Below are 26,819 nucleotides of genomic sequence, written 5' to 3'. Positions count from 1 at the left end.
TGTTTAAAATGCAAATGCTGAACCTTGCCTTTTACGGCCAACTCTCTTATTGTTGAGCCCGGGTACCTTAGCCATTAAAATCACTGCGATAGAAAGGCAAGGTCGTGTGTTCGAGCCCTGACCCGGAAAACCCTACGAATCTACCGGGAAGTTTGAAATAAGTGCGCCCTCTGTGGAAAACTGGAAACTCATTCACAATTTCTGAACTCTTGAACAGTGCCACTTTGGCACGTGGCTGCTCGATCTTTCAAATGAGTAGTTGTAATTGTCGGTAATGTTAATCCTACCATTTGCACTAGAAGCTACATCTGTACTACTCGTACGCATGGGGCCTCACCTGCCGGTACGCCGACTGACTCGCAGCAGCCGACGGTTTGCCCGCCGGCCGGTACTCCGAGGCAGGCGGCGAGCCGCGGGCCGCGCGCTCCATCGCCTCCAGCTGCTGGCGCGTCGCCGGCAGGGACGACATGGGCGGCAGCGACTGGTAGCGTTTCTGCTGCCGCCGGCCGGCAAAGTCTGCAGCTGCGGGCACCTCGCCCCTGTAGAGAGAACAGAACCGGAGTCACGAGTGTTTCGACGGCAGTGACGCTCGTTCTGCCTGACAACAGAGTGTGCCACAGTGAGTCAGGTCACACTGATTTTAACTTATCAAAATTTTTTCAACCTTCACAAAAGGTACCAGGTATAGAAGTTGTTGTTGTTGTGGTCTTCAGTCCTGAGACTGGTTTGATGCAGCTCTCCATGCTGTCCAAGCTGCTTCATCTCCCAGTACCTACTGCAGCCTACATCCTTCTGAATCTGCTCAGTGTATTCATCTCTCGGTCTCCCTCTATGATTTTTACCCTCTGCACTTCCCTCCAATACTAAATTTGTGATCCCTTGATGCCTCAGAACACACCCTACTAACTGATCCCTTCTTCTTGTCAAGTTGTGCCACAAATTTTCCTTCTCCCCAATTCTATTCAATACCTCCTCATTAGTTATGTGTTTTACCCATCTAATCTCCAGCATTCTTCTGTAGCACCACATTTCAAAAGCTTCTATTCTCTTCCTGTCTAAACTACTTATCGACCATGTTTCACTTCCATACACGGCTACACTCCATACAAATACTTTCAGAAACGACTTCCTGACACTTAAATCTATACTCGATGTTAACAACTTTCTCTTCATCAGAAACGCTTTCCTTGCCATTGCCAGTCTACATTTTATATCCTCTCTACTTCGACCATCATCAGTTTTTTGCTCCCCAAATAGCAAAACTCCTTTACTACTTTAAGTCTCTCATTCCCTAATCTAATTCCCTCAGCATCACCCGAGTTAACTCGACTACATTTCATTATCCTCATTTTGCTATTGTTGATGGTCATCTTATGTCCTCCTTTCAAGACACTGTCCATTCCGTTCAACATAGAAGTATGAAACGAAAATTTCCCTACAGATGATGCTAGCCATCAGTGTAAGGCCTGTAAGACCGCATCTGCAGCACCATCTGCTTCCTGTAACAGCTGATGACAAATGTCAGCATCCAGTAACCAAAGTTCCATTCTTGGTATTTGTTTCAAACTTGTAAACTTCTCATGTTTCATGTTTATGAACTATGATTTAGGGGCAGCATTGGTTTTCTGTATTCATTTGAAGAGAACTGCTGCAGGAACCCATCAAATGTTTGACGAAGCTTTCGGTGAGCATACACTTGGGAAAACACAGTGGTTCAAAAAATTCCAGTTTGACGTGAGAAATGACGAGTGTGGGAAACCACCAAAAAAAGTTCGAACACAATGAATTGCAGACCTTATTAGATGAAGATGATTCTCAAACTCCACAGGACCTTCTGTTGAATGTGATGCAGAAAGCTCTTTCTCTTTGGTTGAAAGCTATGGGAAAGTTGCAGAAAGTGGGAAAATGGGCTCCGCATGAACTGAACGAAAGACAGCAAGCAAATATGAGGTGTGTTTTTTAAGTAAGTACCGTTTAGAAATTTAAAAAAGACGTGCTAAGATATCTCAATAATTTTATTTTTACATGAAAGCCTGTATGTACCTTAATCTACTTTTCTACATAATTTTCCTCAATATTGAGGCACTTGTCATAGTGTTGTACCAGTTTTTGAATACTCTCCTCATAGAAATCTGCCGCCTGACATGTTAACCACTGCATCACCACTGTTTTGACTTCATCATCGTCTCGAAGACGCTGACCACCCAGGTGTTTCTTCAAGTGCAGGAACAGATGGTAGTCACAGGACGCAAGATTGGGGCTGTATGGAGGTTGATCTAGAGTTTCCCGTGAAAAAGATGTGATGAGAACTTTGGTCTGATTTGCCACATGCGGACGGGCGTTGTCTTGCAGCAAAACGATGCCCTTGCTCAACTTCCATGGATGGTTGCTTTGATTCTGGTGTGACGTAGGCCAGCCAAGTTTCATCACCCATAACAATTTGGCTTAAGAAATCATCACCATTGTTGCGGTACCGCTCAAGGAAAGTCAATGCACTGTCTAAACGTTTGGTTTTGTGCAAATCTGTACCCAACGTGTGCACATATTTCGGTAACTCAAGTGCGTGGTCACAATGCCATACAAAACACTATGAGAAACATTAGGAAATCATCTCACAAGGAGGAAATCGTAAAGTGTCTGTTTCCTCTCACCTTATTGTCCACTTCCTGTACCAAACTTTCATTAACGACCGAAGGACGCTCACTCCGTTGTTCATCGTGCACTGTATTGCCTCAAGTGTTCCCATATTTCTATGGAATCCAAACTGATCTTCCCTGAGGTCAGCTTCTACCAGATTTCCATTTGTATGTAAAAAATTCATGTTAGTATTTTGCAGCCATGGCTTATTAAACTGACAGTTCAGTAATTTTCACATCTGTCAACACCTGCTTTCTTTGGGATTGGAATTATTATATTCCATCATTAAAACCATATTTATTAATGTACAAATCTAAAATTTTGCATGTGTAAAGCAAACAAACTGTATTTTAATGGAAAAATATAATAAAATATGCAGGATTAATATTTTGCCAGAAATCTGAATTTTTAATTTTTTTATTGTCTTTTTTATAAAAAGCCATAACGGAAATCCTAATCATGCAATTAATCTGAAAATTTTACTGTAGTGTCCTGAGAAGGTTATAGGACCACTGAACTACAGTTATCAATTTATGGTACAAAATGTGTCATTAACAGAGTTTTTAATTTTGCACATCCAAAATTAACTTTTTTTTTCATATACAATCATCTAAAAATCAGAATGTACTTGAAGGATCTCGTATTTTTTAGTTCCAGGGAGACAGCAACACATTGCAAACAGTTCCTGAAATTTTCATAGCATTAGCACATATACTTTTTGAGAAAAGGCTTCTAATAAAGTAAAAAATGTAAAACACAGAAAATGAGTTTAAAAGATTTTCTTCTCCTACTTCTACATGTAACAAGCTTAGCTCAATTTTAAAATTTTCCATACTGATACTTCTCATCCTCCAGGTTTCTCTTCTCTCCTCTTCGAATCTGCCTGACCTGTATTTGCAGGTAAGACACTGAGCTGTTAGCTTTCTTGACCCTGCTCTCGTCAATGGCGTAAAATGCTTTTGTTGCAAACACATCAGGATCTATACCGACTCTCTTCAGCACTTCAGTTCTGCCATTATTTCTATTATTGTAACAAAAACTGCATCATAGACACCTATTTTGAGTACCTCAAGTCCACAGAATGCCCTTTTGAGCATCTAATCCAAATTAAATTATTGAGGCTTTCATTTGCGTTTTGTGTGTCTCCATGAAGACACTTCCTCAAGAAGTCAGGGTTTGCAAGAAACCTGAATGGGGGCTTAATTGCATTCACAATATGTTGTGGTAATGAGTATTTATGTGAATACGTCTCATTTCTGCTGTTGAACTTACACCAATCGTCTTTCGGACACGGATTGTGCACTGGTGTTTGGTCAGTGGATAGTTTGTGGAAAAAAATTGCCCACACAGCACACGTAATTGCCTCTAAATTATCTGTGTTGTTCCTAATAGCTCTCCCATGAAATAACTCAAGAGAATCAATTTTTTTGTCGGTAAACCACTTGCCATGCATCCTCCGTTTCCCAAACACAGTTTTTCTACCACCCATTATGCATAAATCTTGACTTCCAATTAAAGGTTTGTGAATTCAACTTTCCACCTGCTAATATCTGTTAGTATTGTCAAAATGTAAATAAACCACACACAAAAAAAATTTCAGGCAAAGATATAGATGTCAGCCAGAGATATAGATGTCAGACAAAGATACTGAAAGAAAATAGCCTTCACACTGACAAAAATTCCGCTGAAGCAAGCAGTTTCCCAAATGTTGGAAAAGGTGGGAGTGGCTGCCAGTGCCGAGTTAATCAGTTTAACAATTTAAAGGTATTTCTAAAGCTGCTATCATGATAAAATTCCCACGCAACATAGATTAAACCGTGCAGATCAAGAAAGTAATATATTTGAAAAATCGATTTTTTGGACCAAAATCCATTACACCCCCCTTAAGATTAAAGATCTGTTACTGCCTTGCAAGATGATATATCCATTGTTCAGACAACAAATAATCTTACTTGACAATGCAAACTATAGACCCAGCCATGGCTGAAGCTAATTTCACCATGTGGCTATGGTACATTCACACTTGTGTTCAAAGCAGCCCGCACTGTTACATTGCAATGTCAATATGGAAACTAACCATAGAAAACACCCTTCCATCACTGAATTTAACGGTGATGTAAAGAAGAAAATTTTCACGAGTGTTACAGTATTGCACGATAAACATGTGATTTTGAAAGAGGACATCGAGTTAACCAAAATTTCTTGAAATTTCTCTTAGCACTACGAACAATACATGTAGATAAACTGTCAATAACTCAGCAAGTTGCATCAAATTTTGGAGGGGTAGATAACTCACAAATTCTTGTACAGCTACTGCAGCATTAGAGATCACCAAGAAATGAACATGAGTATTTGCTAATTAATTGTTACACCCTGGTGTATTTCAACTGGGAGTCCGATACTGACCTTTTATGTTGGGAGCATGACATGTGTCGAACATGAATGTTATTTATGTCTGTTATCCCGCTTCTGCAAGTGGTGACATCTGTACCATTTTTAATTATAAATATACTACCCCACCTGTATTATATGTACTGCATTTCATGTCATCCATCATTGCCTGTGATTATTCCTGTCCAACAATGTCTCTGTTCCTTAGCAATTGTCAGGCAGTGTAATATGAAAATTGCATCTGTGCTCCATAGCAAAAGACAAAGTCTCGGCGTGCTGGGCGACATAAAAAATGGGTGATGTTAAAGTGCACGTCATTTACGATGGCGGCCGAGTTTAGGTTCGTTCTGCGCATCTGATGTCACAAAACACAGTCAGCCAATGAACAGAGAACGACATTGAGAGAGGTTGACTGCAGTGCAGCGAGCATGGACGAGTGTCTTCAGTTTTAGAAATGTTCATTCATAAATAAAGTAATTGAACAACAGCAATGTCTTGATAGCAGACTTTCTTTTATAGAAAGTTTGTAAAAAGCATTCTTTGTACCAGTTGCTTCATATTCTATTAATTAATTAAAACAAACAAGCAATAAGCCTCCTAATTCAGGTGATAGCAAGGAAAGGTGTTTGTATCATTCTCACTAACCGCTTTTTCACATATAAAGAACAGCAGTAATAGTTTATTTCCTATTGTACTTCGACGAAATAAGTAATTCACAGTCATACCAACAGTGTTTGTCAGTATTTTGCATCATATATGAAAGTCCTCCAGGAGAGCTGTTAAATGACGAACCGCATCAGCATAATGGGTTAAGGTGTATGGCTGCTAAGCGAAAGGGTCTGAGTTCAAACCTTGTTCGGTGCTTAATTTCTTAATTTAAAAACAATATCGAAGGTCATTTATGCGGGGAAGGTATCAGTCAAGAATATGTGTAAAAATCAAATTTTTGGGCCAAATAGTTTTTGTGAAATCGAATGAGTGTGTCAAAGCAGTCGGAACACCGTGTGTCTGCACAGGCGAGCAGTGCAGTGATGACAAAATCGCGCACATCGCGGAATGCGGGGAGCACGTCTCTGTAGCAGCGAAAGGGTTAATGCGGCCGTGGTGGCTTTACTTCATAAACTGCGCGCTCCCCCCTAAACCTAAGTTTGCCAACTATACTATACTATGACGCTGCTTCTCTTGGCACGTACAACTGGCAACGCAGCAATCTCCTGCGTCTGGGTGGGCATGTGCGAACCGCCAAGATAAAAGAATTGAACTATAGCAGCAGAGCAGAGTGGAAAGCGTCCAGCCGATCCATACAGACGTACTGGGAGACCTGCCCCCTACCTGGAGTACTGCGTGGGCGTGAGGCTGCGGCGGATGCTGTCCAGCCGCTCCTCCAGCACGAGAGACGTGTCGGGGATGGTCCGCGCAGTGCTGTGCGAGCTGCCTCCGGCGGGGGCGGCCACCACGGGGGTGGGCACCGGGACGGGTGTGGGTGCGGGGGCAGTGCCGGCACCGCTGCTGCTGCGGCTGGAGGTCCGGTGGGGCGGCACGGGGGGCAGCGGCTTGTTGCGGTAGTCCGCCCCCGCGTTGAGCAGGTTCTGCTGCGTCACTGTCGGCGTCGGCTTCTTCGGCTCGGAGAGGAACGCCGTCTCCACCTGTGCAGAAGAAAGCAGTGTTTTCTCATTTTTGTGCTCCCCAGGATCCTCCTCCCTTGAGGAGGTTGTAGTGTAACTGCCAATATCAACTAACAATGTAAACCACTACACGCAAAGTTAATGTACAATGCGATACACACATATATTTCATATTTTTAAGACAGCTCATCACCCTTTGCTCTCTTGGTGTTGCATGATGATGACTATTTTTAGAGAATTGTATTTCATTTTCAACTTTACTAAATGGCTAAACTAATGATGACAAACAATAAAACACCAACAAAGGGCAGTGCAATGTTCAGATCACTTAAACCTTATTAATTTCCTCAAAAAAATGACACTTTTGTGAGAAACTGTACATGATGCTAGAAGTTTGAAATGATGCGGATGAATATTACAGTACTCCATAAGTGAAGTAATTATTGAAGTAGTGAAAGATGGCCATGGAAATGCTTGTAATTTATAAGTGAAGTAATTATTAAAGTAGTGAAAGATGGCCATGGAAATGCTTGTAATTTATAAAAATAAAGTAAATGTTAATGAAATATCGTGATTGTAATTATGTTTATCAAAAATGTCATGCAACCTATCACAAGGTACCTATTATGAAATAATATACACACTATCAATCTAATTGTAATTGAGATCACAACAAAAAATGAAAATGGGTAAGTTGGCAGAAAGTTATAAATGATAGTTGGGCTGGGACCATTGTGGCGATTTGATACTTTTTTGTCTAGTACAATAAACATAAAACTGTGACTATACTGGGCCACTGTATTTCTGTTTTGGGACCTGAGACCAGCTAAATTATTCACAGTAACCAAAGCACTTGAGTCATAGAATCCAACAGTACTATTCCCAATGATAAGAGGTAGTGAAATTACTAATGTATTTGCAATAAAAGTCACCTCACTGGTAAATTTGTTTACAAAAGTAATTAATTTTCTATATGACATGATAGAATAATAATATGTTACAATTTAACAATGTAAGGAAAAGGTAGATTGGTACTTACTGTGAAGAAAGCAGGGTAAGTTGCAGACAGGCACATTAAAAGACAGTTACACATTAGCTTTGGCCACAGTCTTCATGAGAAAAAGAAAAGCACCCCCCCCCCCCCCCCCAAACACACACACAAGCAAGCACCCTTCACACAGACATGACCACAATCTCTGGTAGCTTGGAGCGTAAGTGTCTTTTAGTTTTACCTGTCTGCGAATTAACCTGTCTTCCTCATGGTAAGTAGCAATCTGGCTTTTCCTTACATTGTTCATATTTCTACCAGCAGTTCTCACTGTTTTACATTAAAAGTTTGCATGTTGTAATGTTTTCAAGGATATGTTACATTGTTCCATTTGGTATCAGTCTCTTCATTGCTGGATCAGTTAATTCATTTTGTGTATTTTATGAAGGAGCAATAATATGTTTGCAGGTTATAATGTTCTTAGGGGTATGACACATTGTTCTGTTTGGTATCGGCCTCTTCATTTGTCGTGTCATTTAATTCATGTTATATTTTCCTGACATGAAGTTGACTTTGTGACCATACAACAATCAGGCATGATAAACACGCCATAAAAGCAGACACTTATGACAACAAGGAAGAGTATAATCAACTGAGCCTTGGTATAATGTACGAGGTGTGTTTTTTAAGCAAGTACCATTTTGAAATTAAAAAAAGACATGCTAAGATATCTCAATAATCTGACAAAGCTAAATCTGGTGAATAGGGTGCATGAGGTAGCAATTCAAACTTTAATTCATTAAATTTGGCCATTACAATAACTGACTTGTGGGCTGGTGCAATGTTCTGAAAAGCAACACTTTCTTCTTGGCTTGGCCAAGTGCAGCTGTTCTCGCTTGATTTCTTCGCCGAAATGTTGCCGTAAGTTTCCATAATATTTGCCTTTGATAGTTTTTCATTTTTCAAGGTAGTCAATGAAAATTATCCCATGGGCATCCCAAAAAACCAACACCATAACCTTGCCTGCAGATGATACGGTCTTCGCCTTCTTTGGAGTTGGTTCTCCAATTTGTGTCCATTTATCTGGTTGTTCTTTTGTCTCAGGGGTGATGTGGTTGACGCATGTTTCATCCACGGTTATGAAATGACACAAAAAAAAAATCTGCTTTGTTGCTGCAAAACTTTGCTAAAGACTCAATTCAAATATCTTCATGACATTGTTTTTGCTCGAGTGTTAGCAAACGCGGCACAAACCTTGCACACAGTTTTGTCATGTCCAAATTTTCAGATAATATGTGATGTACCACACTTTTTGAAATGCCTACTATGTCTGCTAGCTCATGCCCTTTCAGTCGGTGATCATCCAGTACCGCTTTGTGGATTTTCTTCACCATTTCTGGAGCCGTCACCTCATTTGGTCGACCACTGCGATGCTCGTCTCGGCAGCTCGCACAGCCTCATTTAAACTAAGCTACTCAATATTTTACTCAATATTTACTCAATACTTACTCAATATTTTACTCTCCCAAAGCAGAATCTAGCTCAGCTTTAATATTGGTTACGCTGAGGCCTTTCAAAAAAAAATATTGTATCATATAACGATGATCAATATTCTCCATTTTCACAAGTTCACTCACAACATTCACTACTGATGGCTGCCAAACAAATACTAATCAGTGTGCATCTTCAGACTTGAAACATATGCTTCATAGATCGTATACTTTCTAATCCAGAGATATTTCTCAACAACGACTGCCATCTCTCAGTCAGGTCAGGGGCTTATGGGACCACCCTCGTACATGGCGTTTCACAATTCCTATTAAAAGCAGAGAAGTTACCATAGGAATGGAATGTTGCAATAATCCTTCCAATAGACACAAAGGAGATAGACTGGATCCAAATAATTATAGGGGTACATCCCTGCTGGATATTACTTATAAAATTTTTTCCAAGGTTCTGTATTTCAGAATTCACGAACAGCTTGATGGTGAACTAAGCGAATATCAAGGAGGCTTTCATCCAGGAGGAAGCTGTCCTGATCAAATTATTAGTCTCAAATGGATAATGAAACATCAAAGGGTCAGGGATAAGAAACTAGTGATCAGGTTTGTCGATTTTAAAAAGCCTACGATAGGACCCATTGGTAATCTCTACTGTCAATTTTTAAAGAATTTGGTTTACATCAGAAACTTTTAACCTCGTTGCAGTCACCCTTCGAAATACTAAAGCTAGAGTAAGGTTCAGAAATGAATTCTCTAAACCTTTTGAGATTCATACTGGCCTTCGACAAGTCTCCATTATTGTTCAATTGTGTGCTGGAGAAAATCATGCGTGAATGGAACAAGATATCCCCAACGTCTGTTAAGATTGGAAGAAAGATTCAACTTAACTGCCTTGCATTCGCAGACGATTTGGTGCTGTTGGCAAACAATATTGATGAAGCAAAGGTTCAGATAGAACAACTAGAACGATTAGCGGCAAAGGTCGGATTGCAAATTTCGTTTGAGAAAACAGAAACGATGCCCAGCTTCCAAAGTTGACACATTCCATATCATACTCCATAATGATCAAAAAATTAAGGTAGTAAAAAAGCTTAAATATCTTGGTGAGATTATTACCTGGAATGTTAATGAAAGAGCATCAATAGATAGTAGAACATTAAAACTTCAGCAAGCGCAGAGAACCACGTGGCCAACCTACAAAAACAATCTCTCTCAATAAATGCTAAATTTCGACATTACTCCTCCGTCGTTCAACTGGAAGCAACGTATGCAAGTGAAACACTATTCAGACTAAATACTCAAGCAATGACTGACAAATTGCAGAAAGTTGATAGAAGAATACTCTGAACAATCATCAGTAAGAAACGTCAAGTTAATGGGCAGTGGAGACTTTTGCCCAATTCAGAAGTGTGTAAAGTAAGTGAATCCATTATTGATACAATGCGGAAAAGAAGGATTGTATTTTTCGGCCACATATCTCGCCTACCAAATACTAGAATCCTGAAGCAGCTTTTTGACTACTTCTGGAACAGTAAAACCAAAAACATCTGGTTTGAAGAAGTACAAAGTGATCTGGATGAACTGAACATCATCACACACCAAATTCAACAAAGAGAAGAGAAAATGCTTCTGAAGAACAAATACACACGGCTGGCATTCAAACCATCAGAAGGGAAGAAGTATATCATATCTGCAGAAGAACGAGCAGCCAGATCAGAGCGAATGAAGAAGTTTTGGGAAACGAAGAAATTGCTGACTGCTAAGACTTAAACTTAATTATTGTAGACTCTGTTGTTGCTCCAATGTGGGCATAAACTATGTAAATAAATAAATAAATAAATAAAGGCTTCCAGAGGTTTTAAAAGTGGGTTAGTAAATAAACTTTTGATTCTACATCTACATCTACATGATTACTCTGTAATTCACATTTAAGTGCTTGGCAGAGGGTTCATCGAACCATACTCTCTCTCTACCATTCCACTCCCGAACAGCACGCAAGGAAAACGAACACCTAAACCTTTCTGTTCGAGCTCTGATTTCTCTTATTTTATTTTGATGATCATTCCTACCTATGTAGGTTGGGCTCAACAAAAATATTTTCGCATTCGGAAGAGAAAGTTGGTGACTGAAATTTCATAAATAGATCTCGCCGTGACGAAAAACGTCTTTGCTTTAATGACTTCCGTCCCAACTTGCGTATCATATCTGCCACAATCTCTTCCCTATTGATAATACAAAACGAGCTGCCATTTTTTGCACCCTTTCGATGTCCTCCGTCAATCCCACCTGGTAAGGATCCCACACCGCGCAGCAATATTCTAACAGAGGACGAACGAGTGTAGTGTAAGCTGTCTCTTTAGTGGACTTATTGCATCTTCCAAGTGTCCTGCCGATGAAACGCAACCTTTGGCTCGCCTTCCCCACAATATTATCTATGTGGTCTTTCCAACTGAAGTTGTTCGTAATTTTAACACCCAGGTACTTGGTTGAAATGACTGCCTTGAGAATTGTACTATTTATCGAGTAATCGAATTCCAACTGATTTCTTTTGGAACTTGTGTGGGTCACCTCACACTTTTTGTCATTTAGCGTCAACTGCCACCTGCCACACCATACAGCAATCTTTTCTAAATCGCTTTGCAACTGATACTGGTCTTCGGATGACCTTACTAGGCGGTAAATTACAGCATCATCTGCGAACAACCTAAGAGAACTGCTCATATTGTCACCCAGGTCATTTATATAGATCAGGAACAGCAGAGGTCCCAGGACGCTTCCCTGGGGAACACCCGATATCACTTCAGTTTTACTCGATGATTTGCCGTCTATTACTACGAACTGCGACCTTCCTGACAGGAAATCACGAATCCAGTCGCACAATTGAGACGATACCCCACAGGCCCGCAGCTCGATTAGAAGTCGCTTGTGAGGAATGGTGTCAAAAGCTTTCCGGAAATCTAGAAATACGGAATCAATCTGAGATCCCCTGTCGATAGCGGCCATTACTTCGTGCGAATAAAGAGCTAGCTGCGTTGCACAAGAACGATGTTTTCTGAAACCGTACTGATTACGTATCAATAGATCATTCCCTTCGAGGTGATTCGTAATGTTTGAATACATTATATGCTCCAAAACCCTACTGCAAACCGACCTCAATAATATAGGTCTGTAGTTCGATGGATTACTCCTACTACCCTTCTTAAACGCTGGTGCGACCTGCGCAATTTGTAGGTACAGATCTATCGGTGAGCGAGCGGTTGTATATGATTGCTAAGTAGGGAGCTATTGTATCAGCATAATCTGAAAGGGACCTAATTGGTATACAATCTGGACCTGAACACTTGCCCGTATCAAGCGATTTGAGTTGCTTCTCAACCTCTAAGGTATCTACTTCTAAGAAACTCATGCTAGCAGCTGTTCGTGTTTAAAAATTCTGGAATATTCCATTTGTCTTCCGTCCCAGAATTCCACCACCTAGTGTAAGGTAACATTGAAGATTTGCTTCTTTTTCAAATCTTGCACTTCACAGTTCGCGCACAATGGAGACAGTAAGCTCTGACCTTTGTGTTTCAGAGGTGCCGCTCCATGTAGTGACCCTGCTGTTCATTACACAATGTTCATATATGACACATGCTTTCACACACACAGTCCACAAGCATTGTTGCACACCTCTGGAGCACCACAGCCATCACTCCCAGTTACGACTGAACCAGTTTCTCGTAGCCATTGTTGTAGTTGCGCGAAAGTGGCACACTGATGCCATAATTACAAAGGGCGTTCAAAAAGTTTTGCACTGTCATCTCTATTTTTTTTTACTTTCTGCAGGAGAAGAATGAAATTTTTTGTGAACATACTTGGAACATTTAGCTATAAATTGGTATATAAAAGTATTTTCTTTATATCTAAAAACAAAGATTCTGTAACTTACGAAACGAAAGCGTTGGTACGTTGATAGAGACAATAACAAACACAAACACACACACAAATTTCAAGCTTTCGCAACCCACGGTTGCATCATCAGGAAAGAAGGAAGGAGAGGGAAAGATGGAAGGATGTGGGTTTTAAGGGAGAGGGTAAGGAGGCATTCCAATCCCGGGAGCGGAAAGACTTACCTTTTAGGGGGGAAAAAGGACAGGTATACACACTCTCTCTCTCTCTCTCTCTCTCTCTCTCTCTCTCTCTCTATCTCTCTCTCTCTCTCACACACACACACACACACACACACACACACACACACACATCCATCCGCACATATACAGACACAAGCAGACATTTGTAAAGGCAAAGAGTTTGGGCAGAGATGTCAGTCGATGCGGAAGTACAGAGGCAAAGATGTTGTTGAATGACAGGTGAGGTATGAGCGGCGGCAACTTGAAATTACCGAAGGTTGAGGCCTGGTGGGTAACAGGAAGAGAGGATATACTGAAGGGCAAGTTCCCATCTCCGGAGTTCGGATAGGTTGGTGTTGGTGGGAAGTATCCAGATAACCCGGACGGTGTAACACTGTGCCAAGATGTGCTGGCCGTGCACCAAGGCATGTTTAGCCACAGGGTGATCCTCATTACCAACAAACACTGTCTGCCTTTGTCCATTCATGTGAATGGACAGTTTGTTACTGGTCATTCCCACATAGAAGGCTTCACAGTGTAGGCAGGTCAGTTGGTAAATCACGTGGGTGCTTTCACACGTGGCTCTGCCTTTGATTGTGTACACCTTCCGGGTTACAGGACTGGAGTAGGTGGTGGTGGGAGGGTGCACGGGACAGGTTTTACACCGGGGGCGGTTACAAGGGTAGGAGCCAGAGGGTAGGGAAGGTGGTTTGGGTATTTCATAGGGATGAACCGAGATGTTACGAAGGTTTGGTGGGCAGCGGAAAGACACTCTTGGTGGAGTGGGGAGGATTTCATGAAGGATGGATCTCATTTCAGGGCAGTATTTGAGGGACCCTCCCAATTTTTCCCTCTCTATCTACATTATTCCGTGGTTTATTAAGTTTTCAAATTTATACTGACTTTTTGATCACCCAGTATATTTAAGTATTGATTTAGTATAGCTGTTCTGTATGTCAGCAATACAGCAGAGTGCCAAGAACAGAAAGAAAAACGATGCACGTCCATGCTTGATGATAACCAATTTGCTAACAATGGTAACTGCATGTAAGTTACACAATAAAAGATGTCTGATGGGTCCACTGTTTGGGTCCGTCACATATCTGATCGGTTGATAGGACACATCCTGAGGCATTGAGACATTGTCAGTTTTGTAAGAGAGGAAAGTGTGGGCAGTAAAAATTGTAGAGGGACACCACAGGCTGATTACAGTGAGCAGATTCATGTGGTTGTAGGCAGAAGTAATTAGGCAGAGGGGAACAGGACTGCACGGGGTAGAGGAACGTGGAGAGCTGCGTCAAACCAGTCTTCGGACTCAAGACCTCAACAACAATGACAACATCTGTCCTACAGTTCTGCTAATCACCATCAACTCCTTCACATAAATATTTGCAAGGTTATTGTTTAAGTGTCAGTCATCATCGTCATCGTCAGACGCTAAAGCAACACCTTGTTGCTGCAGCCATCTTCATCCGTCCCTCGCTATCTGTACCGTGCAGTTGCAGTTCCTGCAGTTCGTTCCACTGATAACACTTTTGTAATATGCATCTTCTGAGCGTATCTCTTTATTTTTTCCCCAGAACCTTCGAATCTGAATTGTTCCTTAGGAAGCTGTTATGTAGAATTAGGTGCCCAATTAATTTAGTTTATCTGCAGCTATGTACATACTCTGCAAGCTACCGTAAGGTGTGTGAAAGTGAGTACCTTTTACCACTACAAGTCACGCACTTTCCAGTTCCAATCACAAATAGAGTGAGAGAAAAATAACTGTATATATGCTCCATACCAGCCCTAATATCTCTTACCTTATCTTTATGATCCTTATGTCAAATACACTGAAGCTTCAAAGAAACCGGTACAGGCAAGCATATTCAAATACAGAGATATGTTAAAAGGCAGAATACGGCACTGTGGCCAGCAGTGACTATATAAGACAACAAGTGTCTGGCGCAATTGTTAGATCGTTCCTTCTGCTACAATGGCAGGTTATCAAGATTTTAGTGAGTTTGACCATGGTGTTATAGTCGGTGCACGAGGAATGGGACACGGCATCTCCGAGGTAATGACGAAGTGCGAACTTTCCCGTACGACCATTTCACAAGTGGACCGTGAATATCAGGAATCCAGTAAAACATCAAATCTGTGACATCACTGCAACTGTAAAAAGATCTTGCAAGAATGGAACCAACGACAATTGAAGAAAATTGTTCAGTGTGACAGAAATGCAATCCTTCCACGAATTGCTGCAGATTTCAGGGCTGGGCCATCAACAAGTGTCAATGTGTGAATCATTCAGCAAAACATCATCGATATGGGCTTTCGGAGCCAAAGGCCCACTCGTGTGCCCTCAATAACTGCACAACACACAGCTTTACGCCTCGCCTGGGCTCGTCAACACTGACATTGGACTGTTGATGGCTGGAAACATGTTGCCTGGTTGGACGAGTCTTGTTACAACTTGTATCGAGTGCATGGACATGCACTGCTATGGAGACAACCTCACGAATCTATGGAGGCTGCGTGTCAGCAGGGGACTGTTCAAGCTGGTGGAGGGTCTGTAGTGGTGTGGGGCATGGGCAGTTGGAGTGATATGGGACCCCTGATACATCTTGATATGACTCTGACAAGTGGCACATACGAGGGTAATCCCAAAAGTAAGGTCTCCTGTTGTTTATAAGTTCATAGACCTGTTTATTTCTACAATGGTTTATATCAGTTTACAGCTTGAACATTTAGCTATTTTTTTATATAATCATCATTTCTGTCAATGCTTTTTGTAGACGCTGTGGCAGTTTTTGTATGCCCATGTGATACCAGATCGCTGCCATGCTGTTCAGAAAGTTATGACCCTCTTCTTCCACCTCGTCATCAGAGATGAATCGCTTTGTGGCCAAATGTTGTTTTGACATAGGGAACAGGTGATAGTCAATGGGCACCAAGCCAGGATTATAGGGTGGGTGGGTGATCGTGTTCCACTGAAACTGTTGCAGCAGAGCAACGGTTTGCCGAGCGACGTGTGAGCGAGTGTTGTCATGGAGAATGTGTACAGCCTCTGCTCAACATTCCTCTTCTCCGGTTCTCAATTGCCCATTTGAGATTTTTCAGAGTCTCACAGTACTTGTCAGTGTTAACTGTGGTCCCAGTGATTCAGCTCCAACGACGAGGTGAAAGAAGAGGTTCATAACTTTCTGAACAGCATGGCAGCAAGCTGGTATGACGTGGGCATACATAAACTGCCACAGCGTCTACAAAAATGCATTGACAGAAATGGTGATTATGTCGACAAATAGCTAAATGTTCTAGCTGTAAACTGATGTAAACCATTGTAGAAATAAACTGGTCTATGTACTTATAAAAAAATAGGAGACCTTACTTTTGAGATTACCCTCGTACATAAGCATCCTGTCTGATCACTTGCATTCATTCATGTCCATTGTGCTTTCCGATGGACTTCGGCAATTCCAGCAGGACAATGGGACACCTCACACATCCAAAATTGCTACAGAGTGGCTCCAGGAACACTCTTGCATGCTCGAAGGGGCCCTACATGATATTAATCAGGTGTACCAGTTACCAGTTTCTTTGGCTCTTCAGTGTATATAATGGCAGCAATAGAATCATTCTGGGGTCAGCTTCAGATGCTGGTTCTCTAAATTTTCCCAATAATGTTCCTTGAAAAACACAACACGTTCCCTCCAGGAATCCCCATTTCAGTTCACCAAGCACCTCTGTAACACTTGCGTGGTGTTCAAAACTACTGGTAACCAATACAGCAGCACACCTCTGAATTGCTTCAATGTCTTTCTTTAACCTGGCATAGCAGGTATCCCAAGCACTCATGCAGTACTCGAATACATTACAGTACAAGAATACATTGCAGATGAACCACACTTTCTTAAAGTTCTCCCAATGAACAAAGTTGACAATTCACCTCCCCTACTACAATCCTAACATGCTCCTTCCATTTCATATCGCTTTTGCAACATTACGCCTAGATGTTTAATTGACATGACTGTCCAGCAATGATGTATTTGAACATTATGGGTTTGTTTTGTTATCTGTATCGTATTAATCAATCTCCTTTCTCTATAAATTTCTTTTAATCATCAGCTTTCCTTTTACTCCAGGGTGTTTTTGTGGCCCTTCCTCGCATCCACACCTCTATTGCATATAATCTCTTTCTTTTCTTGTTTCCCTACAGTCCACCCTCTACAATCTTATCTTAAAATGCTCCAAATAAATGTCTAAGAATTTCTTTGGTCTTTCTACATTAATTGTTTGTTTGGTGACAAATTACTCTCATTTCTGAATGCTTGTTTAGTCTGCAATTCTTCTTTTAATATCCATTACACTACTGTTGTCATTTGTTACTGCACTTCCCAAGTGCCAAAATCCATTTACTTGCATTATCATTTTATGTCCTATATTACTGTTTGCCCTTATTTGTCTGTTTGATTTATCTGTCAACATTGCTTTAGTCTTGATGGTGTTTATTTTTCATTTTGTGGCTGTCCAAGGCAAAATTGAGACAATTTTTTAAATATATAGTTCATGTACTTTCCACAACCTGCAAATACTACTGTTAATGAGTAAATAAAATACAATGCATTTTTATCATTAATTTTGATGCCTTTGGTGCTGCATTTAATTCTTTGCACTACACTTCATGCAAAAATGTTAAATAAATAACAAGAGAGAGAGAGAGAGAGAGAGAGAGAGAGAGAGAGAGAGAGAAAGGACAGCCTTGTGGTACACCTCTCCTTATCCACAACTCTTCATGCCATTGATATCTATTTCTGTACTCCAGTTTTTGTAGATCGTAATTTGTGAAAATTATACAAGGTGTACAACTTTGCTTCTTACACGTGTATCATTCAAAGTATTTTGCATCGCTGGTCACTACTGTCTCCCATCTTTCGGGCAGCGTACGAATCCCGCATCGAAAAAATTGTTCATCTTTTGAAGCGATCCACAAATCGATCCAATTTGTGATTTCTTCACGAGATCGGAAGTGTTGGTCAGCCAGGCCATGCGCCATTGATCTAAACAGGTGATAATCAGAGGGAGCAATGTCTGGAGAATACAGCAGGTGAGGTAGGGCTTCCCATTTTAACGTTCCCAAGTACATTTTGACCTCTTTTGCAGTGTGAGGTCGAGCGTTGTCGTGCTGCAAAATCACTTCATCGTTCCTCTCGCTGTATTGTAGCCATTTGTCTTTTAATGCTCTGCTCAAATGCATTAATTGCATTTGATAACGAGTACCTGTGATTGTTTCACTTGGTTTTAACACCTCATAGTACACGACGCCGAGCTGGTCCCACCAAATGCAGAGCACAATCTTGGAGCCGTGAATATTCGGTTTGGCCGTCGACGTGGATTCGTGGCCGGGATATCCCCATGATTTTTTGCATTTAGGGTTATCGTAATGAACCCATTTTTCATCCCCGATCACAATGCGATGCAGAAATCCCTTCCATTTTTGCCTCTCAAGCTACTGTTCACAAACACACAAACGCCGGTCAACGTCTCTTGGTTTCAGCTCAAACATGACTCAAGTTCCTTCTTTCTGAATTGTGTCCATAGCCTTGAGACGTTTTGAAATGGCTTGCTATGTCATTCCCACTAATCGTACCAATTCTTCTAAAGTTTGATGCAAATCTTCACTCAGCAATGTCTGCAATTCTGCATCATCGAAAACTCTCCCTTCCACGACAATGCCAGTCTACGAGGTTAAAATAACCATTCTTGAAGCGTTGAAACCACTCACGACATGTATTTTCACTAATAGTGTCCTCACCATACGTACTTGAGAACATCTGATGAAACTCAGCCGCTGGTTTCGTCATATTGAAACAAAACAGTAACACCTCCTGCAAATGACGGGAATTAGGCTCCTAAACTGACATTTTCAATCGAGAACAACTTTATGATGCAGACACAAATTGGCTAATTTTTGAATGAGGTTATGTTGACCAAGGTCCAAGCTAAATGCCTGGCATCTGCGAACTGTTTCTTTCGACCACGACTTACCGTTGTCGCCACCTGAGGGCAAACGGCGAAAGCAAAGTTGTACACCTTATAGTGTAGTCAATAGAGTGGTTGAAATGAAGGAAGGATGGGAGGAAAAAGAGAGGCAACAGACTTCTAAAGATGTGAAGAGGAAGGTGGGACTGTACAGAGAACAGCCACAGAAAGCACTGCTGTGGCATCCCAACTCACCAGTGGAGCATTTGAGGTGGGGTGGACTTTTCTTTTGGCATCGTGTGTGGCGGCTGCGGGCTGCGGCGTGGACTTCTTCTGCGCCAGCAACGGCTGCCTCTGCGCGGCGTCCTCCTGTGCATTCGGCTGCTGCTGCTGCTGCTGCTGCTTCTTGGACTTGTACGGTTTCAGCAGGAGTGGGGAGGACCTGAAAGTGAGAAACTTCGATTCATTTCAGCAATAAATGAGTACAGTGCAGAGGGCGGAACCAAAAGCTACGGAAATGACACCGTCACTTCCCTGACAGTGTACTGCAGACGCTGTTGCCATCATTTTTCATGCAGCACATACTGTGGCAAAATGTCACGTCAGTTTTTTAAAAAGTAATTAGAAGAGGGCACAAATCAATCCACTCAGCTCCAGAGACATGCAGCCTAAAGTAGGTTCACAGAGCTCTATGAAGGCAAATGGTATATACCGATCATCAACACAGCTCCTAAACGAGGGTGGCAACTTCATTTTATCGAAATGCTTTGCTACGATTTCCAGGTTTACCCAGCCTGAAATTCCAAATTTCCCTAAACCCATTTTTGTTGTATGTGAGACCAAGTTTACTTGACTTGAGTTGTCACTTACTAGTGGTTATTCAAAGTTCAGCTAGGATTTACAGTTTTATCAACAGTTCTGTGAGTCATGAGCTAGCCTTCATTGCTCCTGGGAATTACCTCTTTACTGGTTAATTACTATAATGAAGCAAAAAGAGAAACAAGCCACTGTTAATAATGCCATTTATTTGTAACAAATATCTCTGGTACTAGTTTTGGACAGAATGATACATCATCAGATGGCTGTTCACATTAATTATTACATATATCTTACGCTGTACGTGCAATGTAGGCTGACTTTTGTACCTCAGGGTGATGACGCCAAATACACACATCAAAAAAGGTTTTGCTTCACTTCGGTTCCAAGAGTTCCACAACCTGTACAGAAAATTGGAATAGAGATCAACATAAACAACATTTCCACCCTTTTTATTGCTCATGAAAACCACACATTGCATGTTGTACCACCATGCAGCGAGACCTTCAGAGGTGGTGGTCCAGACTGCTGTACACACCGGTACCTCTAATACCCAGTAGCACGTCCTCTTGCATTGATGCATGCCTGTATTCGTCGTGGCATACTGTTCACAAGTTCATCAAGGCACTGTTGGTCCACATTGTCCCACTCTTCAATGGTGATTCGGCGTAGATCCCTCAGAGCGATTGGTGGGTCACGTCATCCATAAATAGCCCTTTTCAGTCAATCCCGGGCATGTTCGATAGGTTTCATGTCTGGAGAACATGCTGGACACACTAGTCGATTGACGTCGTATCCTAAAGGAAGTCATTCACAAGATGTGCATGACGGGAGCAAAAATCGTCATCCTTGAAGACGAATGCCTCACCAATATGCCAATGGTTGCACTATCGGTCGGAGGATGGCATTCTCGTATTGTACATCCGTTACGGCACCATCCATGACCACCAGCAGCATACGTCGGCTCCACATAATGCCACCCCAAAACAGCAGGTAACCTCCACCTTGCTGCACTCACTGGACAGTGTGTCCAAGGTGTTCAGCCTGACTGGGTTGCCTCCAAACACGTCTCCAACAATTGTCTGGTTGAAGGCATATGTGACACTTATTGGTGAAGAGAACGTGATGCCAATCCTGAGCAGTCCATTCGCCATGTTGCTGAGCCCATCTATACCACGCTGCACAGTGTCGTGGTTCCAAAATGGACCTCACCGTGGATGCCAGGAGAGAAGCTGCACATCATGCAACCTATTGGACACAGTTCGAGTCATAACACAACATCCTGTGGCTGCACAAAACGCATTATTCAACATGGTGGCACAGCTGTCAGGGTTCCTCCGAGCCATAATCCGTAGGTAGCAGGCATCCACTGCAGTAGTAGCTCTTGGACAGCATGAGCGAGGCATGTCATCGACAGTTCCTGTCTCTCCGTATCTCCTCTGTGTCTGAACGACATCGCTTTGGCTCTCTCCGAGACACCTGGATACTTCCCTTGTTGAGAGCCCTTCCTGGCACAAAGTAACAATGCGGACACGGGCGAACTGCAGTATCGACCGTCTAGGCATGGTTGAATGTCAGACAACACGAGCCATGTACCTCCTTCCTGGTGGAATGACTGGAACTGATTGGCTGTCGGAACTTCTGCATCTAATAGGCGCAGCTCATGCATGGTTGTTTACATCTTTGGGTGGGTTTAGTGACATCTCTGAACAGTCAAAGGGGCTGTGTCTGTGATACAATATCCACAGTCAACATCTATCTTCAGGAGTTTTGGCAACCAGGATGATGCAAAACTTGTTTTGATGAGCGTACGAAAAAAAAGATGTCACAAAAATTATTAGTTAACTGTCATAGGACAGAGCTGTTAATTAAAATGTAAGCAGCTTCATTACCATCATTGTCACTACCCTGTGTATTGCTGTGTCATCATGCGATAACCGCAAGAGTACTCAACATTGTTTTGACAACACATTGGTCATCGTTTTCTACTGAGCTCAATATTTCATCTGACCACCTTCCAGATATCTTCATGGATGTGGCAGGTGGCCAGATGAAATGCTGTGTTCAGTAGAAAACAATGATCAGATACATTCCCAAAATATCGTCGAGTTCTCATTATGCCGGGAACAAATTCACAATTCACAACAGCATATCAAAATCCTTACAGGCACACACTTTGAACTGTTAGAATGTAATTTCAAAAGACTCTGATAGCAATGATGCATCATGTTTGAAACCGGACACTATTTGTATTATGATCACTGGTGAGATGAACTCACCCTCTAAGAATGAAGGTAAAGTAATACTTTGCACTGAAAGCATGTGTCTTCAAATAAAATTCGTTTTCTTAAAAAACCAACCATTCTTTTTGTGTGAATGATGAATTCACAGCTATGTGACAAATTGGCTGATGTACATTACTCTCAGCCGCTCACACAATTGTGCAATGGGAAATGGACCTAAACCCCAACAACCCACAAACAATACTGAAGATACTGATACGGGCAGGTATGCCAAAGGCCGTGAGAAAATTACAACAGTTCAATACACATCTTCAATTTTCCTTATGTGACTCCATAACTGACTGTTTCTGGAGCAGAATCCGAGAGAAATTTATAACAAAGTGATTTAGAACATTACTTCTTGCCTATGACTAGTTCAAACCCCCCAGGGTCTCTTAAAATTCCTTGAATCTTTCAGAACTACCCGAGATTTCCAGGAAATTATATTTTCCTGAGAGGACAGGTTTATGGTAGCAACAAGTCATCACTGTACAGACCAGTGAAAGCAGATAAAGGATAATTTCAGAAGGTTGAAAGATTTAAATACCTAGGAGAATGGGCAGTAATTGGTCTGACAAAAAAGAACCTCTGGAAGGACTATTATACAAGATGAATGTAGCATACAAACACTCTATCAACATTTACAGTAAGAAGAACCTTTCACTCAGTGCAAAATTAAGACAATACCAGACAAACGCTGTCCCTGAAGCCCTGTGCTCGGTAGAAATTCTGCACTCTGTACGGATATGATTACTTAGAAGGCTTAACTTGCAGAATGGACGATTTCCAGGAAGGTAATAAGACTTTGAAGAAAGGGAGATTGTCAACATATAAAAGGTGAGCAAACCAAGAATTGTATACCCAGACAGGAACTTCAAATGGTGTTAGGACATCATGGACTGTAATGAAACTTCCTGGCAGCTTAAAACTGTGTCGGACTGAGACTCGAACTCGGGACCTTTGCCTTTCGCGGGCAAGTGCTCTACCATCTTAGCTACCCAAGCACGACTCCCGCCCCATCCTCACAGCTTTACTTCTGCCAGTACCTCGTCTCCTACCATCCAAACTTTACAGAAGCTCTCCTGTGAAAGTTGGAAGGTAGGAGACGAGGTACTGGCAGAAGTAAAGCTGCGAGGACGGGGTGTGAGTCGTGCTTGGGTAGCTCAGATGGTAGAGCACTTGCCGGCAAAAGGCAAAGGTCCCGAGTTCGAGTCTCGGTCCGGCACACAGTTTTAATCTGCCAGGAAGTTTCGTATCAGCACACACTCTGCTGCAGAGTGAAAATCTCATTCTGGAATCATGGACTGTGTTCTTCAGTCACATACTTAGGATGGACCAGGTCAGGTAGATGCATTAAGATAATACACTTTCATCTGAACACGAGAACGAAAGTGCACTGGATCTGAGAGGTACAAAAGGAATCTGCAATTAACAGGAATCTAGGAAACAAAGATTTACAACAAGATGACTTTAAAATAAAAAAAAACTGAAGTTGCCATAGATTTCTAGCACAGAATTAAATCCATGACAAAACGACCATGGGAAGAGGAGTGATGAAGGCTCCAAAGAATGAAATTAAAGAATAGTGGACAAGGATAGAGACCAGAAGAGAAGTAGATGGTCTGATTAATATTGTCCTTTAACACTATCAAAACACTGGTAGCAAACATCGATTAATTATGCATGAAATCATGACATTTGTTGCGAGCAGCAGAAAGTGAAAATCTTTGTGGAGATCAGTATGGCACCTTTAAACTCAGTTAGTTGAGCCTTCTGGCAGCCCATAACAGCTCTACTCCATAGATGCCATGCACCCAAGCTGACCGACCACCATCTGCTTGAAAAACATCACCCGACATCAGCAGTTATAAAAATATCGTTAATATTTCCCTTCATTTCTGCTCAGCTGCTATTCAAATTATGCTCTGTCATATAGATAAATATGAATTTGGTCTTCTGCAACTGTATGTATTGTTTGTGTCTACCAATAACAATATTTTCAATGCCGGTAAAGCATTTCCATTGCAGGGCTAAAACAAGTATAATAAGATCCTCATCCAACTCCACAGAACAAGAAATGATTTTAAACTGGACAAAAAGTATAAACTATACCATTTGATTCCAAATTATAGACAACTGAAGATGTCTAGCATGAAGAGACAAAATATGTTTGGTACACACAAATTAAACATTCATTTGCAAAAGAGAATTTTTCTTTATCTGCCCAATAAAGCATACGTTCTAAAAATGTCCACTGTCATCATTTGAATCTGTGCGCAACATATTCAGAACTGTTTCTGATAATTTACATTCTGTAATCCATTATTGAGACATATTTTTATCTATCTTTTGGGGTGGCTGCACCTGAGAGCCTTTGATTACAAGTCACTTCTGGTTCATTTTCTCAAACTGGTCAGTTTACGATAAACTGCAGAGTGTATAATTTCAACACTAATGGTCTGGGACACTGTGTACAGCAACTGGACAAAAATAAGGAAATGCTGCAAGGAATACATGGTTGATAATAAATGCAGATTGTGCTGTTGTATTTGACCACAAACGGCACCTGTGCAATCCCCTCAACGTCGCAAGTGTCAGTTACGATCGGAATAGTGTTCTATGTAGCTGTAAGTGCATTATGTCAGTACTAAATAACTTTGAACATGGGCAAATTGTTGGTGCTCATATGGTGGGTACTTACACTATGAGATCAAAACTAACCGGACACCTGGCTGAAAATGATTTACAAGTTCGTGGCGCCCTCCATCAGTAATGCTGGAATTCAGTATGGTGTTGGCCCACCCTTAGCTTTGATGACAGCTTCCACTCTCGCAGGCATACGTTCAATCAGGTGCTGGAAGGTTTCTTTGGTAATGGCAGCCCATTCTTCACGGAGTGCTGCACTGAGGAGAGGTATCGATGTCGGTTGGTGAGGCCTGGGACGAAGTCGACGTTCCAAACATTCCAAAGGTGTTCTAAAGGATTCAGGTCAGTCCATTACAGGTATGTTATTGTCGTGTAACCACTCAGCCACAGGCCGTGCATTGTGAACAGGTGCTCGATTGTGTTGAAAGATGCAATCACCATCCCCAAATTGCTCTTCAACAGTGGGAAGCAAGAAGGTGCTTAAAACATCAATGTAGGCCTGTGCTGTGATAGTGCCACATGAAACAACAAGCGGTGCAAACCCCCTCCACGAAACACATGACCACACCGTAACACCACCACCTCCGAATTTTACTATTGGCACTAAACACACTGGCAGATGACATTCACCAGGCGTTTCCCATACCCACACCCTGCCATCAGATCGCCACATTGTGTACCGTGATTCATCACTTCGCATAACGTTTTTCCACTGTTCAATCGTCCAATGTTTACACTCGTAACACAAAGCGGGGCACTGTTTGGCATTTACCAGCGTGATGTGTGGCTTATGAGCAGCCGCTCGACCATGAAATCCAAGTTTTCTCACCTCCTGCCTAACTTTCATAGTACTTGCAGTGGATTCTGATGCAGCTTGGAATTCCTGTGTGATGGTCTGGATAGATCTCTGCCTATTACACATTATGACCCTCTTCAACTGTCAGCGGTCTCTATCAGTCAACAGACGAGGTCGCCCAGTATGCTTTTGTGTCGTACATGTCCCTTTATGTTTCCACTTCACTATCACATCGGAAACAGCAGACCTAGGGATGTTTAGGAGTGTGGAAATCTCGCGTACAAATGTATGACACAAGTGACACCCAATCACCTGACCACGTTCAAAGTCTGCGAGTTCCACGTAGCGCCCCATTCTGCTATCGCACGGTGTCTAAGGACTACTGAGGTCGTTGATATAGAGTACCTGGCAGTAGGTGGTAACACAATGCACCTAATATGAAAAACGTACGCTTTGGGGGTGTCCAGATACTTTTGATCATATAGTGTACATAACCAAGAGAGTTGAAGAATTTGATGTTTCAAGAGGAACTGTATTGAAGATGTATACCACATACAGAGAAAGTAAAAAAACAGTACTGACTAAGTCATAATACAAATGAAAGTGTTTGTTGAGTAATCATGAGAGACTGTCATTGAACAGGACAGTAGCAAAAAATAAGAAAATGACAGGTGCAAAGGTCACTGTATAACTGACTGTCGTACTCGTGAAAATTGTCAGCACCGAAACAACACAATGCAAACTCCAAAAGCAGGGAATTACAGGTCTAGGTGGAATTCCAGAACACCACTCAGTGATACAAATTCCTGATGTGATACTGAAGCCATAAAACCTGGTCTATGGAGCAATGGAGGATGTCATTTGCTTGGATGAGTCTTGCTGAACACTGTTTTCAACATCTAGCCAAGTTTACATCCCAAGAACAAAACATAGGGAGTGTTCGGTGATGATTTAAGTAGCCATATAGTGATATCAGTTTTTTTCCCCCCCCCCATCTGTCTTCCGACTGGTTTGATGCAGCCTGCCACGAATTCCTCTCCTGTGCTAACCTCTTCATCTCAGA

The 26,819-nt window shown here is 41.8% G+C and overlaps 1 protein-coding gene across 1 annotated transcript in view; it reads right to left on the bottom strand.

The window, feature by feature from the left end:
* LOC124719626 (mucin-19-like) overlaps positions 1–26,819 on the bottom strand; it is a 367,770-nt gene that overhangs the window by 127,087 nt on the left and 213,864 nt on the right. The window contains exons 12-14 of the mRNA XM_047244842.1: positions 19,472–19,658; positions 6,361–6,674; positions 338–539 (exon numbers count right to left, since the gene is read on the bottom strand). Coding sequence (XP_047100798.1) covers positions 338–539; positions 6,361–6,674; positions 19,472–19,658 — 703 coding nt within the window. The remainder of the gene's footprint in view (positions 1–337; positions 540–6,360; positions 6,675–19,471; positions 19,659–26,819) is intronic.

This window comes from Schistocerca piceifrons, chromosome 11 (assembly GCF_021461385.2).
Source record: "Schistocerca piceifrons isolate TAMUIC-IGC-003096 chromosome 11, iqSchPice1.1, whole genome shotgun sequence".
NCBI lineage: Eukaryota > Metazoa > Arthropoda > Insecta > Orthoptera > Acrididae > Schistocerca > Schistocerca piceifrons.
The sequence above is the reverse complement of the archived record's forward strand: the minus strand, read 5'-3'. Positions and strand labels throughout refer to the sequence as shown.